Here is a 15,894-nt window from a genome sequence, read left to right as displayed (position 1 = left end):
GCCTTCTCTTGGGCCAGTTACACCTCGCAATCAGATTATGATCCAAGTTATTTCACTTCCTTTTAGAATACATGGACGTCTGGCTTATATGAAATTATCAGTCACGCCTCCACCTGACATAATACTGCTGACTTCACATCATCACAAACTGCATGCTATCTCCTTGCCTTTCTACTTTTCTGCATCATTTACACCAACCCCTTCTTCTGTAAAGTTCAGTTTGTCTCATGACATGTTCCTACCTTTGGCGACTTGATGTTATAGTCAGCATCCCAGTTGGAATAGATAGAATTGTCTGGCGTACCTGGAAAATAAGTGAACAGAAGCTTTGCATTTAGAGTACAGTACAGGTTAAGGCAACACCTGACAATGTAGAGCAAATAAAACATTTGAAATGAATAGTTATAAAGTAGTAGAGAAACAATTCATTTGTTCATTACAGATCTAGTACACACTCAAGATTTTGCATTTTATCAACACTTGGTAATATCACACAAAGTAAATTATATTCAGATAATTACAGTCAAACAATTTTATTTCATACACTACTTCAACCGTGTCTTTCTTACAAGTAGAAGATAATTCTCTTAGCATACCTTTTGTCACCTGCCATGACAGGTTGTTCGCCATCTAGCCAGTCATCCAACATCTATAAGAATTTTTCAGTTCATTTCCTGAAGGTGCAACAGCTGAGATGTTGAAGGTAGCTTCCTTTATTAAAAAGCAAGGGATATTGGTCTGATCTAGTCCACAAAGTGTAAACAAACAGAGCTTACAAGAATAGCAATGCCTCCAAGCACCTGAGATGCACAAGGTCTGACATATTTAGTGGGCATCTGTGTTATGATGATAGACAACTTCTCCTCCTCCCTGAAGAGGTGCACAAGTCTAAGGCCTCAACCCACTCTCCACTCCTCCATCCCAGTTACCAGTCCGTGGACCAATGCCAATGCAGCCTAGCAACATTAGGGAAGCAAGTTTTTTTAAGTTTCAAAACTTCCCATTTTGGCAACATATGCAAAAAGAAGTCACAGCAGGGTAACTTTGTAACTACTGGGTGTTCCAACAGGTGGCTCAAAATAACAAGATAACTGCATTTGGTGGTGCAGTGAAGTCCAGTTATCAACAGCTGAGAACTTCTCATAATTTCTAAACAATGTGAGCATAACCTTACAATTAGAAAAAAGGACTAAGACAAAAAACAAGCAGATCTCAAGGAATCTATGATGATTTTTATGGAATTTTGCTGTTGGCATCCTATGTGATTGGAAGCTGCCTTTATTGGGACCGAGTAAGCCTTGCTGAACTGGTTTGTGGTTTTTGGTGACTTCTTTCAGCTTTGTCCTGTAGTGGTTATTAGTTTTGATCCTGGGATGGCTACACCCAGTAGCCAAGGGGCTTCACGGAGAGGTGGAAGTGAACAGACACTTACTGGTGAGCTTATGGAGCTTATTTATCTTTTTTCACCAGTGGAAAAACACGCCGAGACTGACATCTCAATTCCGTGTTACCAACTGCAACAGGGACGTAATCCCATGCCCACTGACATACGTATCAACGTAAGGAGAGAAGTGAATGATGGTGGACTGTCTGTGAGTGGGCAACAAGTACGCCCTTTACATTCTTCAACTCAGAATGAATGGTATGAGGAGCAGAACAGAGAATTCGTTGGACTGGAACATTATAACAACATGGACTTTAATAAATGATTAAATGAGAATGTCAATGTCATAGAAACAGCTCACAATGGGAATGTGATGGTTTCTGTGTAATTTGTTAAAAGACAAAATGTTAAAATTTAAAAGTTTACTACTTAATAATTGTTTTTTTTTAACTGAATGCTTAAAGCATAAATATGTCCCGAAGGGACTTAGGAGTGATGAAATTTCCGAATAACACAATCGATGGCTCTGAATTGTTTAAAGACGTGATAAACATTTTGAATGATTGTGGCCTCATCCTAATGAGGGTGATTATAAAAAAATAATGATAACATCATAAAAGGTTTAAAGGAGGAAATTAATATGTTAAATAATAAGATTCAACAGGATTTAATGTTTACAGTAACTGAACATAAACGGAAATATTTACTACTGTTCAAAGATGTTGATAATGCTACTTACAAAAAATATTAAACATTAGATGTCCAAACTAAATAGAGATGATACAGATTACAATGAGGGAAAGGCTTATTGTTTAGGAACCAGAAATAAGAACAATGAAAGAAGGGGGACTTTTTTAGACTAAATGAGAATGGAAATAAAACACCAAGAAGGGACTTTGAAAATGATGGGAGAAGGTGGGGAGGTGTTGAAGAGCACAGAGATGAGAATGTCCCTTTAGACAATGTAGGACCCAGGAGGTCCGAGAGGATAAGGAACTGTGCAGCACCTATGACATATGCTCAGCTCATGGGGAGACAACAACCCCAGTTCCAAGGGGAACAAAAGAAATATATTCAACGACAGTGGGAATAGAGGAACATTTAAGTGTTGTCAAAAATACCCATATAGACACACTTATTAACAATGGTCAGGAACAATTAAGAACAGGAAATACTGAAAGGGAAGGGGTGATATGTACCATGGACAACTTCCACATTTATAATTACACTGATACTGAGGTTAATCCAAACCATTTTAGCCTTTTTAAAAAAAGGATTTACTTGTATTCCGAACAAAAGAAGGAATGTGGCTAATACTATTTTGGATGTGAAAATGTTCATGAGAAAATTAAATTTTGATATCATGTTTAAGGATACCCCTAAATTAGACATAGAAGACACACTAAAGAAAAGGAGGCTTTACAATCCCCCCCCATTGCATCCTGAACTTACTAATTATGAAACCTTAGTAACTAGACAGATAGTACAGTTGTGTACACTTACCATAAATATAGATGTTCGAGTGTATTCACTGTTGCAGTCATTACATTTGGGGTAATCTGCTGGCAGGTTGCCCTCAGTCGGCCTGAATAACAAAGTCTTGGGTCCTGTGTCAGTTGCTGTCTCCTCTTCCATGATGTCAGGTCGTCAAGGGTATAAAACATGCAGCCGATGCCATTTTATTCAGTTTTTCTTGCCCCAGATGTCAGGTGCCCCCCAAATGGGGAGCAAATATATACATATAATGGGAGGTGTAACAGGTATTAGGTGAGTGGTCAGTATAGAAATGAGTGTTTAGTTACTGAGGCTAAAAGGAGTGAAGGGTATTAAGTAATACGTTAGAATTTGGGATGGAGGGGTAAGGCAACAGTAAAGGAAGTGATGTCAGGGGGTGCTGGACTAGGAGGACGGTACGGGAAACAGTCATAAACAGCATAATATTTTAATATGCTATACAACAATAGTTGTGGCAGTGTTAAAAGCTAACAGCAAAAAGATGGAGAGTAGTAACAACAAAAAATGAAAAAAGGATCCAGAACTGAACTTTGGAGTTTTTGTCATTGGGATCCAGTTGCTGCTCGTGCTGGTGTTTGGGCTTATTTTTCATTGGTGCTACAGTTATGGGTGATTCATCTGGTGATTCGACTGTTATTGGCAGTGAGGAAATGTTTAGCCCAAGTTGTTTGGCCAAAACGCAAAAAGAGGTTTCTAAGGTCCGTGAGGAGGTTGCGGCACTAAAAGGTGATCTTTTCAGGCTCATAGAGCTGTTAAGCCAGAAGGAGTCAGTTGGTGGCGCTACTACAAAGGATATGGAGCCTTTGTGTATACCGGATACTTGTCCAACGCCTGTTATGTTGTCTCCGTGAGCAATGGTGGGATTTAGATGGAGGGAGGCTGTAGGCTTCCAAACAACATTTTTCTTTCTGATGGACATGTTTCCACGGCTTCCAACATGAACAAACCAGGGTTTCAGGATGGTAACCATCGAGGTGGTCAATCGACTTTTGATAAAAACGCTAAAGGTACTGTTTCTCATGCTAATCAAACCATTCGTAAAGATGTTACAGTTGTTTCAAATGCTATAGGCACGGAAGGTGCCTTTAACAGTAAAGGTGCACCTTTTGAACTTTCAGAACGTTTTAAGGACGTTTTCAACAGAAAATTTGACTTTAATTCTATTGACATTATACATTCTAATGATTATGGCGTTAATTCTGTGGATGCATTGACTTTAAAGGACATGATTTTTTCCATGGAAAAGAAACTTTTTAAGTATAAATGTTTGGAGCTTGATAACAGATATTTGCATTGCTGTGTGGGCCATGGTTTGGTTCCACAAGGTTTAAGACTTCACAAATATCCATTTGGTATAGTATACACACATGATGTTTTAAAAGATTTTCATCAATTTTTTGATGAGTGTGGTTTGGGACTTGTTCATAGACTTATTAAGTACAACGATGTAACTATGGTGTCTTTGTGTGGTGAGATAAACAGATTAAATGAGGACATCATGAAGGATTTACTGTTTTCCGAATATGAGCAAATGTATAGGAAAATCCTGGATAGGATTGATAGGAGAGTGCATAACATTTTTCTAAGGAAGCAAAAGAAATCCATGACAGATAAACAGCAATATAGTGTTGGGAAAGTTTATCCGGGCCCTTTGCATAATAATAACTATAACAATAAAAACAATGTTAATGAAAATGTTAATAGTGGTGTTTCTGCAAGCCCTTTAGTGCCTGGAATGGATGATATTCATGACAGAGGGGTGCCTATGGATAGAGTTATTAGCCATAATAGACCTTTGGATGAGTTAGATTCTTTTTCGGAGCCACAAGACCATTTTTTATTTTCAAGGGGATCAGAACGACTGGCCAGCAAGACCAGTTACCTATCAGACCCAGGCCATTCAGGCAATGGCTATGGGATGAATTACGGATGGAAGAAGATGGGGAAGAAGGGGAAATAGTGGTTCTGGAGGGCACTGAGGGCATTTTGTCTGAATATAAAGGGTTCAAAATCTTTAATTATACCACCCAAGTCTTAGGGAAACAACATTTTGATTTATTTTTAAAAGGGTTTAAGTATGTTAAAAGCAATCCTGGTGATTTAGCAAATCTTTTGGTTGATCTCAAACTGTATTTAAGGAAGTTAAATTTAAATATGATTTTCAACAAAACTGATAAAGACAGAAATAATGCTTCACAGGGTTTAGTTAGAAGCAGCACATTCAACCCACCCCTTCATCCTGTTTTATTGTTGTATGAAAAAATTGTCACAGAAGAAATATATGAAGAATTTTTTAGGCATAAGGTGACTTTGGGGCCTAGTAATTTAAGTGGGGATGAAATCAAGCTTCTCCGTTACTTACAAGGGCAAAAGGAATTTCGTATTATGAAGCCCGATAAGGGAGGGGGGTGTTGTGCTGTTTGGTACTGAGGAATACAATTCTATTACCAACATTTTGCTGGACTCTACTACTTATTCTCCTGTTTCGATTAATGAAATTCATATAGCATATGGGAGAATTGATTCAATTCTGAAGAATATTTAGTGGAAAACAGGATTGACTATAAGACACACCGGTTCCTGAGACAGAATAATCCCTTCATTCCTACTTTTTTCGGACTTCCCAAAGTACATAAATCCATTTTAGAACCTACCTTTAGACCTATAGTTTCTGCTAGAAACTCTAAAACTCATCCTCTAGCAGTATACGTTGATCATTGTACCAAGGAAATTTTGACTAAAACAGAACATCTCATTAAGGACTCCTGGGAATTTCTTAGTAAATTGACTCAAGATATATGGAGTGAAGACTGTAGTTTCCTCACAATTGATGTGAAAGATCTCTTTACTTGTATTCCCCGTTATGTTATGAATATTTTAGTGATAGTATTCATAAATATTCTTCCCTACCTAAGGATCAAATTCCACTCATTTTGGAACTTTTGGAAATTGTCCTTGATTATAATTACATCAGTTTTCAAGGTGAATATTTCCAACAGGTTAGTGGATTGGCTATGGGGGCAGCTTGTGCCCCCATTTATGCCAAATTTGTCATGTTGGAATGGGAGAATAGGCATGTTTTTGTCAGTCCATTTCAAGATAATATTAAGCTTTACCTTAGGTTCCTTGACAATATTTTTATTTTATGGAAAGGGACAAAAGAAACTCTTGCATTATTTATGCAATATTTGAATAATAGTACCAGTTTTCTCTCTTTCACACATACATGGCATTATGATACTATTAATTATCTTGATATTACTCTTGTCAAAACAAATAAGGGGGTTGAATCTAAAATTTATCGCAAAGGCACCTGGTGCAATAGTTATTTGCACTATGAGAGCCATCATCCTACATTTCAAAAGAGAAGTCTCATAAAGGGACAGGCAGTTAGGATAGCGAGGATGACCTCAGATTTGGATGATTTGAAGAGTGAATTCATTTTTTTGGGTAACAAGTTTATTGAAAGAAAATACCCTTTAAATGTTGTATGTGATATACTAGGTGAAGTTTATGAGGAATGGGGCAAGAAATTTAAGCCCTTGTTAGGTCAACCATTTGTCACCACAGGGATTCAGAATAGAGATGTAAAGAATTTCCAGGGGTCATGTGTCACAGAGTTTACAACATTTTCTGATACTTTTACTAGTATCATTAGTTCTAACTGGAGTGTGCTGAAAACCAATAAAGATCTTTTTGAAGTAGTAGGACCCAAACCTATATTCACATATAGGACAGGAAAAAATTAAGAAAATCTTTGAACAGATTGATAGTAATGTTCAATTTATAAACAAAGCTACCATTCCATGTGGAAGTTGTAGTCAATGTCCCCATATTTTTAAGGAAGCACATACAAGATTGAAGAATGGGCTTAACAGTTTCGTGAGATTCTGTAAGGGTAATTGCAGAACTAAGATGTTGGTTTACCTGGCTATATGCGGTGGATGTCCTGCATTTTATGTAGGAAAAACTGAGAGAGCATTTAGAGACTGAATATATGAGCATATTTACGATATAAAGACAGGTAAAGATAGCAGCACATTGTTCAAACATTCAGAGTTATGTGCTTCATTTTGTGGTTTTAAATTTGGCATTATTGAAGTTGTCAGAAATAATGCCAGAGGGGGTGATTATAAAAATATTTTATTAAATAAAGAGCTAAAATGGCAGCTTAGGCTCAGGGCTAACATTTTACCTGGTCTTAATGAATATGTCAGCATTAAGCCAGTTTTGCTAGCTAAAGCAGTTAGGGTTTAAATATCACCTTGTTTAGGGGTGATTAAGGTTTTTAAATTTATGTTTTATTTATGTTTGTTGTATGGTTATGGTGGATCTTCAGATTTTCACCATGTGTTATGTTTTATATTTTGTCTCAGTTTATTGCCAGTGTTTCTTTAAATTTTAATTGGATGTTCCATGAGGAATTATATAAGTTATGTGTAGCACCTGTGTTTTTTGTTTTTTTGTATCTGAAGAAGTCTTTTTTAGATGAAAGCGCTAGTACATAAAGCTTTTTTACGCCTTCATTTGTGGTCTGGATCCTTTTTTCATTTTTTTGTTTTATGAACTTTGGAGTACTAACAACAAAGACAGACAGAAGACAATATCATTAAAAGATGGAGCAGGACAGTGTAGAAGACATCAGTAACAGTCTCTAATAAAAGATAGAACACAACCAGCCTACGATGAAAAGTAAAAAAAAAACAGATAGTGTGTCAAGAGTGAAACATTAAGGAACAGATATGGACAGACAGAAGTGCCAAATGAGCTAATAGTAAGTCACCGAGTCTTATGATGAGTGACAGGCTGGAAAGTGTCTAGGGTACAATTTTAGATTTAAAAAAAATGGTCTCCAGTAAGGAAGGGTGAGGAAAACTATTCCAAAAACTCTCTGTATTTATAGAATAAAGTAGAAGGAGGCTGCAGAACTCACTCAAAAGCAGTAAATAATAAAAATTGGTGAAACTTCCCTGCACTAGTTCTGGAAATACCAACTTAAACAGGTATAACATATGGAAGATATGTAAAGTACCTTTTTAAGACTTGTCCAACTCTATTTAAACGTCCTTTCTAGCCAAATGAATGAGTGCTCCATCCCTACTTTGAAGCCTTGTCTAAGTTTACCAATAACTTAATTCTGTACAGGAGGCCCAAGGTTAGCATCACTGTCCCTTAACTACCTTAGTGGAGTATATAGGTACAGTGTGGTTTCTGGTACACTAGTGAGGGAATGGTGAAAGAACATTTTGCCAGTAGGAATACATACAACTAATGGTGCAAAAAAACAAGGAAAATGGCAGAAAATAATAGAGAAGCTGCAATACTGAGTGCGAATAACTTGGAAAAGTGACATTATTGGAAGAAACCAAGCAGGTGTTTGACCTGCAGGTCAAAAAAATCCCTTAAATATCAGGGATCGTCAGCAGAATACAAAGAGAGAGGGGCTTGTAGAGAGTGAAAGATCAGCTCTGGACTGGTTTGCAGTGGAATCAAGAACACAAGATGCTACTAAAAAAAGGTAATTAATAAAGCATTTAAAATACTACATGACCTCCATAAAACTCAGTCAGAGGAGATTAAACAAGACTGGGAGAGGAGATTAGAAATACAAATTACAAAATATCAATGGAAAGATATTTACAATGCCTCTAGTTATGCTACAAAGTCCGGAAGATTAAATGTTTTACTAGGTAATTGTATCGTCCTAGTAGACTTCAGAGAATTTTCCTCTCAAGTGGAAAGCAGATGCTGAAAATCTGAGAGTAATGACAAATGAAGCCATGAACACGTTTTCTGGGAATGTCTGGAGTTAAAAGAGTTTAGGAATTGTCTTCAGAATGTCCTGGGAGAATATATTACATTAAAGGGCTTATCTAAACAATCCTATTTTGGTTTGTGCTTTATTGATCTTTACTGTTGAAAAGAAGTGCGACTGCGAGCAACATAAAGGAATTACAGCTTTTGGCTGACTTTCAGAACTTGTATGATGAGAACAACTTTACTGTACTTACTTTAGTATAGTTCTGTTTGAATTCTATGGTTACTGATCTTGATTACTCTTTTCTTTTATAATACTTTATTCATTTGAAGCGGAATATGGATTCCTTAAATGAGTATGTAATTAATGATTTGCTAAAGTACACATATCTTGTGCAATGTAATAAATAATATACATATTTAAAGGTGACACCTGATAAGACTGGTGATTTCTGTTCCTCATGTCAAAAGTTGGATGACTTGTTTACCCTTATTAGAAGTAAATCTAGACTTACTGTGGATGGTTGCACTTGTGCAATTAGCACAGTTTGGAGAGAATTGCTGTTATGTATATTAATAACTGTACTGGTGAGATAAACAATGTTAGGCAAACAGCACATAGAACACATTTGAGAAATAATAACAATAAAAAACAGAGCCGCTGTCAAATCAGGCAAACGCTCCTTCCCAGGATAAAAATGTAAATAAATCAACAAAAAAGAAGGGACAGGAGTGAAGCAAATATAAAAAATTAGGCGGTCCAGATATCTCAAAACATCTGTGTAACCAGATAAAACTTTATTCTCCAAAAGATAAGCGCTTTCGCTATGTACAAGCTTCTTCAGATCTTCAACAAAAAAATGACACCAGTGTTGAAATATATATAACACTCAATTAACTGATTAATTAAATGAAACACCTTAAAGGGGAGATGTTCAAAACAAAACTATATGAGGAACATTCAGTATATGAAACAAATATAATTATAAATGCATAAAATCAGACATATACATATAAAACATATAAATAAAATATATAGAATGATTGAGAATAGTTAAAAAAATATATATATATATGTGTATATATATATATATATATATATATATATATATGTATATATATATATATATATATATATGTATGTATATGTATATATAAAATATATAAATGCATACAAAATATACATGTGCATATAACTCATGCATATATCTCCATAAAAACATCTATACTATATGTGTAAAGATAGGTATAAATATTTCATCTAATATTTCTATGTCCCCTCAGTCTAGGTTTAATTGAGGCTCTCTCATTGAGTCCCGGACCCACTGTCAGTTCTCAATAAGACAATCCAATCACTCTCCTTACTCTCAGTATGTGTCCTAATATCACCCCCTCTCTTAGTCGGAGTTACAACCTCTAGTACTCTAAACAGAAATTTATGCGCATTTCCAAAAAGGGTGATGTGTTTCGCTAAGGCGTTATGCGATGAACCTTTCTTAATATGGTAAATATGCTCTCTTACCCTGTCCCTAAGGGGACGATTTGTCTTACCTACATAAAAACATGAACAGGATTGACAGACAGCTAGATATACTACATGGCAGGTCATACAGTCACCATCAACATTCGTATTAAAAGCTACCTGCAGATCAGTATGTAAAAAATCCGTACTCATGTCCATGAATGAGCAGAAATTACAATGCCCACATGGCTTCGTGTGACCAGTTGTCCTATCATTCCTTCCATGTCTAGGATAACAGAGCATCCTTTTCAGATTGTTTTTATTCCTATACAGGAACCTAGGTGCATCGCCTACTATATTCTTCAAATCACCATCTACCTGCAAAATAGGCCAATATTTACTAATGATCTCTCTAACTTCAAGATGATCAGATGAAAAAAATCCTAGACATGGAAGGAATGATAGGACAACTGGTCACACGAAGCCATGTGGGCATTGTAATTTCTGCTCATTCATGGACATGAGTACGGATTTTTTACATCCTGATCTGCAGGTAGCTTTTAATACGAATGTTGATGCTGACTGTATGACCTGCCATGTAGTATATCTAGCTGTCTGTCAATCCTGTTCATGTTTTTATGTAGGTAAGACAAATCGTCCCCTTAGGGACAGGGTAAGAGAGCATATTTACCATATTAAGAAAGGTTCATCGCATAACGCCTTAGCGAAACACATCACCCTTTTTGGAAATGCGCATAAATTTCTGTTTAGAGTACTAGAGGTTATAACTCCAACTAAGAGAGGGGGTGATAGTAAGACACATACTGAGAGTAAGGAGAGTGACTGGATTGTCTTATTGAGAGCTGACAGTGGGTCGGGACTCAATGAGAGAGCCTCAATTAAACCTAGACTGAGGGGACGTAGAAATATTAGATGAAATATTTATACCTATCTTTACACATATAGTATAGATATTTTTATGGAGATATATGCATAAGTTATATGCACATGTATATTTTGTATGCATTTATATATTTTATATATATATATATATATATATATATATATACATATATATATTTATTTTTATTTTTTTAACTATTCTCAATCATTCTATATATTTTATTTATATGTTTTATATGTATATGTCTGATTTTATGCATTTATAATTATATTTGTTTCATATACTGAATGTTCCTCATATAGTTTTGTTTTGAACATCTCCCCTTTAAGGTGTTTCATTTAATTAATCAGTTGAGTGTTATATATATTTCAACACTGGTGTCAGTTTTTTTGTTGAAGATCTGAAGAAGCTTGTACATAGCGAAAGCGCTTATCTTTTGGAGAATAAAGATTTATCTGGTTATACAGATGTTTTGAGATATCTGGACTGCCTAATTTTTTATATTTGCTTCACTCCTGTCCCTTCTTTTTTGTTGATTTATTTACATTTAAGAAATGATGTGTCTATTATTGTCTGTAAAGATCACTCAACCCCTATGAAACAAGATGATGCCCCTGACAACTTTGGAATTCTGGATGCACGTATTCAGCAATCCGAGGATTTGGATTGTTTAGAAGGAAACAAGAAAGAAAGAAAGAAAGAAAGAAAGAAAGAAAGGAAGACAATTTCACAACAAATAACAAGGAAGAAAATCAAACTGATTAATGTCAGTAAAGTAAAGAGAATATGTACTGAAAAGGACACTGCTTTGTTATATAACACAGATTACATAGAATGATAACATTTTTCTCTCAGAAAACCTTCCGGCTACAGAAAAAGTCTTAATTTTTCCAAACACGAAGGTAAAAAAATAGGCAAGGGGAAGGTGAAAACAAAGAAAGCAAAACTGAGCATGGAAAGATTGAAGAACACTACTATAAGAAAAAAGAAAAGAAAGACAGATGTTGACTACATGGCTCAAGATGTGGATGTACAAAACCAGCTTGATGAGTACTATATGCTGGCAAATTTAATATGCAATGAAAACAGTGGGATTAATAAGACTAACGGTGATGAAGATCATTACTTTGTAAATGATAGAGCAGATATGAGAAGTTGAAGATGAGCAGTATGAGAAGTTGAAGATTCTTCACATCTGGTCAGAAAAGATATTCTTGTAATTGGAGATTCAATTATTAGAGGAACTGCTTTTTATATCTGCAGAGAAGATAATGAACATCGAATAGTGTTATGCTTGCCAGGAGCAAAAACAGAAGATGTGAGACAAGACCTGGTATGCCTTAATGCAAGGCAGTATGGATCTGTTTTTATTCATGTCAATATAAATGATCTCATCTGCAAGGACTCTCTGTTAGTAGGGAACCTAGAGCCCTCTCAGATTGTACAGCTTGTATTGGTGTTAGAATGTATTTTTCACAAGTCACATATACAAAGGTTAGTCAGGTCACTGTGAATGAAAAGACTTTTTGGGTCAATACCTACATGAAAAAAATGTCCTGTTTTAAAAAGTGGAAATATGTAGAGCGTCCAAGACTAGTTTTGGGCACACGTGTTCAGAGATGATGGTGTGCATTTGTCAAGATCAGGGAAGAGAATTTTTGCAGCAGCTATTTTGCAATACTTGACAAACACAAGGCAGGATTTTTGCCAGGTCAAAAATTTAACAATTCACAGACAGCAACATTTGATGCATCTCTGATGGTTGTTAATGCTAGGAGTTTTAATAAAGTTTTTTATTGGAAAATTTGCTCCATTCCTACAAAAGTGATGTTATTGTTTGTGAAACATGGTTAAAGAATGACTGGAAACTATTTTTGTCAGGGCATAAATGTTTTAATGTTTTTACTGTAACAGAAATTCTAACAAAAAATCAGGTAGATGTTTTATAATAGTGATTAAAGATAGTTATGAGACCTGTGATTATTACATGTTCAGTGATAACACCAATACTACAGACTGTGTAACTGTGACAATAAAGACAACCCTGGAACATACAATTGTTGGAGTGTATAGACCACCAAAGTCAAGTTCAGATGACCTAGAGGAATTCATACATTCCTTGCATGAAATACAGGAGGGATGAATAATATTAGCTGGGGACTTAAATTTACCAGAGACAGACTGGAATAATATTGATTCAACAACATTAGTAAGAAACTATTCACAATATTCTGAACAGAAACAGCTTCAGATTGTTAAAAAACCTTACTAGACATTGTTTGTTTTCTAAATAAATTACTGATACTTCAAGTCAAATTTTACCACTGTTGATATGCAGTGATCATAGGGTTATAAAGGTTAATTTGTTGCTAAATAATTCTGCCAAAATAAAGTCTAAACCAATGCAGAGAAGGTAAATTACAGACTATATGGAAGCAAAACAGTCATTATGTAAAACTAACTGGAGTGAGGTGTTCAGTGGAAAAACTGCAAATGGAATGTGAAAAGTTTTGAAACAGAAATTGTTAGAGTGCAAAAAAATCAAAAAAATGTTTAACATCAGGATCTAGGCATAAAACATCAGGGGGGTACAAGAACAAGACACCTGTTTAAAGTGAGAGACAAAAAATATAAGAAATGGAAGAGAAGCTGAGCTACAACTGAAATAAACAAGATGGACAAACAAATGGAACATAGTGTGAGACAAGTTCAAGAAAAGTTTGAAGAAGATGTATATAAAGATATTGAGCATAACAGGAAAGCGTTTTATAGATAAATAAGACGTGTAAGAGCGTAAAGACATACAAACTAATAAACTGTGCAGATTCTAAAATGTATTCTCAGACACAACAGATTATGCATATATTTACAAAATCTTATGGAAAACAGTTTGGATCCACAAAGGGGATGACAAGTTGTCCTACTGACATCCAGTTAACCTCAGATTCTGGAATCAAATTAAATTATATTGAAAAAAAGCACTGTGCAAACTGGACCCAAACAAACCACAGGGAAGAGATAAAATAGTAGTAAGAGCAATGGGTCTTATAAAAAAAGAGTCTACAGTCATATTTAGACAAGCTACTAATACTTGTAAATCTATACGAATTGCAGGAGTCATTACTGGGCACACTGCAGGTGCTGCAATGAGCACTTTTGGCTGGCATCAAAGAGTGAAACAATACTAATTTCATGAACTTTAATAATACTTTGACTTATGAATGGGGTCCATTCCTGTCATGGTACTAGAAACCTAAAAGTCTGGAGAAATTAAAAAGGAAAATACCATTATATCTATTATTCACTGGGTCATATAAATATGGGGAGATTCATCGAGACTGGAGACATGTGCTTATTAAACCTGTCTTTAAGCAAGCCCAGAGTCATACAGAACCTTAAGTCTACTTTTATGTTGTGGAAATATAAAAGAGAAGGTAATACTGAATAAGTTATTGTCAGAATTGGATATTTTGAGATTTGAAACCACATATCAGCATGTATATGTTGAAAACAGACCTATTACCACCTGTAACGTGATGTTTTTTAACAATATAGTAACAGCTACGAATAAAAAATTGTGCTGTGATGTAATTTATATAGATTTAACTTCAGCATTTGACAGGGTCATACACAAAACACTGAGCAATAAGTTAGAACAACTAGGTATTGATATACTCCTGATAAGATGGATAGCTGCTTGGTTTACAAATAGGACACGGCAAGTATCATACATCAACTAGACAGGTGAAATCCTTGGTTACAATCAGGGTTTCCCACAGAGCTCTGTCCTAGGCCCTTAGTTATTTAGAGTGTATCTTTCAGACATAACTTTCATCTGAGGTGTTCTATAGTCTATATGCAGATGACCTGACTACATGTGTTACAGATAAGGCATGTCTGCAAAAGAACTTGACTAAATTGACTATTTGGGCACAGAAAAATAATATGCTGATAAATACATCAAAAACTAAGTATATGAGATTTGGGAGACATAAATCGAAAGGTCAATATTTAATACAGCACACAGTGATTGAAACTGTAGACTCATTTAAGGACCTGCGCATATGGGTAGATTCAGCTATGAGTTTTCCTAATCATATCAACCAATTGTTTAATGATAGTTATAGAACTATAGGTTGTATACATCTAGGAAATCAGAAATGATGAAGTTACTGTTTCTTAGTTATATTAGTTCCAAACTTGAGCATGGAATAACAATATGGAAACCTTATAAGAAAACAATCATGAGTAAAATGGAAAGAGTACAGAGGAACCATACCAGGAGCATCCATGGATGTGAAAATTTAAGTTAATATGAAAGATTAAAATATTTGAACTTGTACAATGCCTCTTACAGATATCTAAGAGGAGATCTTATTCAATTATACAGGGCATTTAAGGACAACTATCTCTGGGAATGTTTGGGGTTTTTAAAAAGTAGTAGAGAATCATCAGACAACCTATGTAGAAGATTCTATAGGAATGAGAAGTGTACTAACTGTTTCTCTGAGAGAGCAGCTGATGCATGGAACAGACTACCAAATTACATTAAAGGAAGAACTACTTTGATATTTTTAAGAACAGCCTGGGCACTTATTATGGGAACAAGTGTTTTGGTATATTTGCAGGGTAGAAGGGCATTGATACCCATGCTTGACATATTTAAGTATATGTACATACGTATGAATGATGTCACTAAGCAGGTGTCTAAGTTTAGAACTGTCAAGGCATAATACATGCTAATGTTGTTGTATCTTTCAGCTTTTCCCGGTTAAGGGTCGCCACAGTGGAACTCCGGTCTGCTAATGATTGGCAGTAGATTTTTACGTACAGAGTTGCCAGCCCTTACACACAACCTTCAACGAAGGTACG

The 15,894-nt window shown here is 35.4% G+C and overlaps 1 protein-coding gene across 3 annotated transcripts in view; it reads right to left on the bottom strand.

Moving 5' to 3' along the window:
- Positions 1–15,894, bottom strand: part of MICALL2 (MICAL like 2) — a 976,695-nt gene that overhangs the window by 203,001 nt on the left and 757,800 nt on the right. For all 3 annotated transcript variants that reach the window (XM_044089760.1, XM_044089761.1, XM_044089762.1), the window contains one exon: positions 243–304. In XM_044089760.1, coding sequence (XP_043945695.1) covers positions 243–304 — 62 coding nt within the window. The remainder of the gene's footprint in view (positions 1–242; positions 305–15,894) is intronic.

Source organism: Protopterus annectens, chromosome 12.part0 (genome assembly GCF_019279795.1).
Source record: "Protopterus annectens isolate FY-2018-M chromosome 12.part0, PAN1.0, whole genome shotgun sequence".
NCBI classification, from domain to species: Eukaryota; Metazoa; Chordata; order Ceratodontiformes; family Protopteridae; genus Protopterus; species Protopterus annectens.
Note: the sequence above shows the minus strand (reverse complement) of the source record. Positions and strands in the feature narration are given on the sequence as shown.